The following is a 4,075-nucleotide window of genomic DNA, read 5'->3' on the forward strand; positions in this document are numbered from 1 at the left end:
CCACTAGGAAACAGTCTGAGCAGTGAATGATGGTTACACTTACCCAGGAATGGCATCTGAGAGGCGGTATTTAAATTAGCCCAGCGGTTCCTCTTGCAGGAGCTGAGAATAGATGAGCTCTGTTGGGTGATGAAGGTTTATGACCTCCAGTGAACTCAAGGTCATCACTCTGAAAATATGAGCAGTAAAACCAATTTTTATGCGCATTTTGGGATATGGCATAAAAAAAGGCCGAATGGAAACACTTAAGATGTGCATAAATTCTAAAAATGCACATAAAAAACACATGTGCTCAACTGAGTTGGATGAATTTTTTATCCAATGAGAAAACATGAACTAGATGGAAACACATTTACTGAATAAATTCCTCAATGCACATTTAAAAAGTCATGTGACTTTACGCAATGGGATGGCATAACATGACTGAAAGCAAGATAAAACATGACCGCATTTATTGCATTTCGCCTGCATGCTCTGAGGCGCAAGTAATTCATTTTCTATGAAAAAAGACCCACAGTAGCTTCTCCTACTGCAGCAAAAGACCTTTTTCTTAGTGATATTTGGTGCCAGTTGATCAGTAAGTGACTATTTTGTTCTCTTTGTCTCGCTGGATGGAAACAGTGCTTTATTTTTATGCCATATTCCAATTTTGTGCATACTGTTAAAGGTCCCATGACATGCTGCTTTTTAGATGCTTTTATATAGGCCTAAGTGGTCCCTAGTACTGTATATGGGACCTTTAAGTTAAATTCACAATTTGATTGGAAACATAGCTAGTGAGGTTGCGAAGACAAGGAGAGTTGGTAAATGTACTATGATGAGAACAGACAAAGAACTGAACAAAACTAGCAGTATAAATACACAAGACAAATGAGGGAGAAAATGAGGAACAAGAGGGGCTTGACTGATTAACACTGAACCAAAAGTAGAAAACACAGACAATACGTGATTTGTGTTTTCCAAAAGCATAATTAGACAACTATGGTCGCAGGTTATAGTGTTATCAACATAGTTCAATGATTTAGTATTTCCTGAATACAAAGTTCCAAGAACATTTGAAAAAAAAAAAAAACATCGCAAAGTTGTGTGGTTGAACTACAGCTCTCAAACCGTGGCTAGAAGTGTAGTTTCTTGTTAGTATGACGTGGACTTAAATAGATCATGCACTTGAGCAAAATAAGCAAGCTAACATGTAGTGCATATACACATTTCATTCTATGTCTTTTAGTTTGTTAATAGAATTAAAGCTCATATGCGTTCCTGCTCTAGTACCACTGGGAAACCCTGGAGTGATGTAAGAAAACCAGCAAAATAACAGCAAACAAAAATAGGGAAGCCGTCCTCAGGTGATATGTATGTAATTTACATCAACAATCTTCAAAAGCAGTAAGTTAAGTTACCCAATCATTATTGATTGTAATGGTCATGTATGCTATTCATATAGTAGTGAAAGATATTTCAAAAATACCATAGTATTAGCATGCAGAAACAAAAAAAAACACAAAAAAAATGAAAGAAAGAAAGGAAACAAGGCATTACCATTATACCATGTCCAAAAAAATCATGTAATGTTTTGTCATAGTCCAATGATTTCAGGTTCATTCAGTCATGTTAAATCATATATTTATATATTACAGTTTATACTGTTAGCCTACTGCTTGTTTTGAAAGTGAATCCACTGCTTATAATTGTTGTCTTTTTGTTGTAGATGGACCTGAAGCTACTTTTCATAACATTATTAGGGATCATTTGTTGCAGCAGCGCACAGCAAGGTAATGTGATGAACTCTCAGATCACTGTTGTTTCTAATGCTAATTCAGTGTATTTCTGTCCAGTGTACTGTAACTCTGTCCGACTGCTTCAGAATTAATAAGCGCTGGGTTTCTGTGAGGATAACTAATCGTTCTCTCTCCAGAGCGAGCGGTTAAATACTGATGTCATTACTCAGAGCACGCTCCACCCAGCGCGGTCGGAGCATTATCCTTAATGGAAAACATAGAGTAGTCATCTCTGGCTCCAATTACAGCGAGCCGGAGTGATGGAAATGAATCGAAGCTGTAGATGTGAAATGCTCTCCGTCTCTCCTGTTCTGCAGAGGGCAACGAGTGCATCAAAGCCAACGCTTTATCCTGTGGCGAGTGCATACAAGTGGGGGCTAAATGTGGATGGTGCACTGATACAGTGAGTAGCATTCAAATACCACGGTTATTCTGTTCTTTAACCCTTCAAACACATTTACTGACACAATATATCAATGCAGAATTACATTCACATTCATGCTGACTAATCAGAGCTGCACTGATACATGATTATAAGTCTGATATTGTTTTTATACAACATTTCACTAAACAGGAGGTTAATATTAAGTAACCTGCCGGTGCTGCAGAACCAAACAGACATAATGCCAAACAAAATGACTCAAACTAAGACATCAGATATTAATAGGTATGGCAGATTTGCCAGGAAACAGTAATAATGACGGATGAATGCTGTCATGCATTAATGCTAGGAAACCTCATTCCAACTGCTTCTGCATGGAAACAAAACTGTTTTTTTTTTTAAGTTAACGTTAATTTTATTTCAAGTAACGGAAATTGTTTTTCATGGTTTTAATTTTAATTGCAGTTTTAGTTAACTATAATAATCCTGCAAACAAGTACTGCAGGTACCAGGGTACAGAGAGGATAATATTAATATTGTCTTGTTAACTATGTTAATAAATAACTAAATTCATTTTACAGTTTTAAGTGTATTCCATGACTGAATTTTTAATATCAAGTTGTCATAACACAGTTATTTCTTTAGATTAATTAACTCTTAAAATGATATTATTTTCTAAAATGTTCTCTTTTTAGACATTCTCAGAAAAAAAAAATTTGCAAAAATTGTTCCTGTAATTTTGGCAAAAGAAAACAAAACATTTCTGACAGTTCATGGTTTTTAATTTTATAGGATGTGCTTCATTTCTTTATTGCTTTCTACGAGAAATGTACACAACCATTCATTTTTTAAAATACATTAATAATTTTATTCAGCAAGGACAACTTTCCACAAAAATATTGTGCAGCACAACTGTTTTCAACATTGATAATAATCAGAACTGTTTCTTGAGCAGCAAATCAGAATATTAGAATGATTTCTGAAGATCATGTGACACTGAAGACTGGAGTAATGATGCTGAAAATACAGCTGCGCATCACAGAAATACATTACAGTTTAACACATATTCACATAGAAAACAGCTGTTTGAAATAGCAATAATATTTCACAATATTACAGTAATAATAAAGAAACCAAGGTAATTCACCACAAACAGATGTTAAAGGAAACAAGAAACATGACAAAAGTAGCAATTAAATACATTTTTTAAAGAACTACAACTTAAAGATCAGACTGTTAATTGATAGAATTGTTTTGTTAGAATTTTTATATTATCGTTTTTAGCAGGAGTTTCTGAAGCAGGGCGAGCCGACGTCGGCGCGCTGTGATGAGCTGGAGTCGCTCAGGAAGAGAGGCTGCGCCACCGCCAAGATCGAGAACCCTCACGGGAGCCAAAGGATCCTCAAGAACAAAGCCGTGACCAACCGCAAGAAAGGAGCAGAGAAACTTCGACCCGAGGACATTACACAGATCCAGCCTCAGAAACTCAGCCTCAACCTCAGATCCGGTGCCGACTCACAATCTGAAGTCCTTGTTGGCTTTTATTGATCTGTGCGAGTAATTTTGGGAATACTAATGGATTTGTTTGTGTTATTCCTATAGGGGAACCTCAGAATATCAAACTGAAGTTCAAGAGGGCTGAAGACTATCCCATAGACCTGTACTATCTGATGGACCTGTCCTACTCCATGAAGGATGACTTGGAGAACGTCAAGAATCTAGGGACTAGTCTGATGAAGGAAATGTCCAAGATCACCTCAGATTTCAGAATAGGTGAGAGTCTTATCAAATCAAAACAAAACACTTGGCTCGGTTATATACATGTTTTAAATATGTAATAACACACACACACATATACAGTGGGTACGGAAAGTATTCAGACCCCCTTCAATTTTTCACTCTTTGTTATATTGCA

The 4,075-nt window shown here is 36.3% G+C and overlaps 1 protein-coding gene across 1 annotated transcript in view; it reads left to right on the forward strand.

The window, feature by feature from the left end:
- itgb1a (integrin, beta 1a) overlaps window positions 1-4,075 on the forward strand; it is a 40,362-nt gene that overhangs the window by 21,814 nt on the left and 14,473 nt on the right. The window contains exons 2-5 of the mRNA XM_016440638.1: window positions 1,709-1,772; window positions 2,096-2,181; window positions 3,448-3,667; window positions 3,763-3,933. Of these exons, the coding sequence (XP_016296124.1) occupies window positions 1,709-1,772; window positions 2,096-2,181; window positions 3,448-3,667; window positions 3,763-3,933 (541 nt within the window). The remainder of the gene's footprint in view (window positions 1-1,708; window positions 1,773-2,095; window positions 2,182-3,447; window positions 3,668-3,762; window positions 3,934-4,075) is intronic.

Source organism: Sinocyclocheilus anshuiensis, unplaced genomic scaffold (assembly GCF_001515605.1).
Source record: "Sinocyclocheilus anshuiensis isolate Anshui unplaced genomic scaffold, SAMN03320099.WGS_v1.1 scaffold79, whole genome shotgun sequence".
Classification (NCBI taxonomy): Eukaryota; Metazoa; Chordata; class Actinopteri; order Cypriniformes; family Cyprinidae; genus Sinocyclocheilus; species Sinocyclocheilus anshuiensis.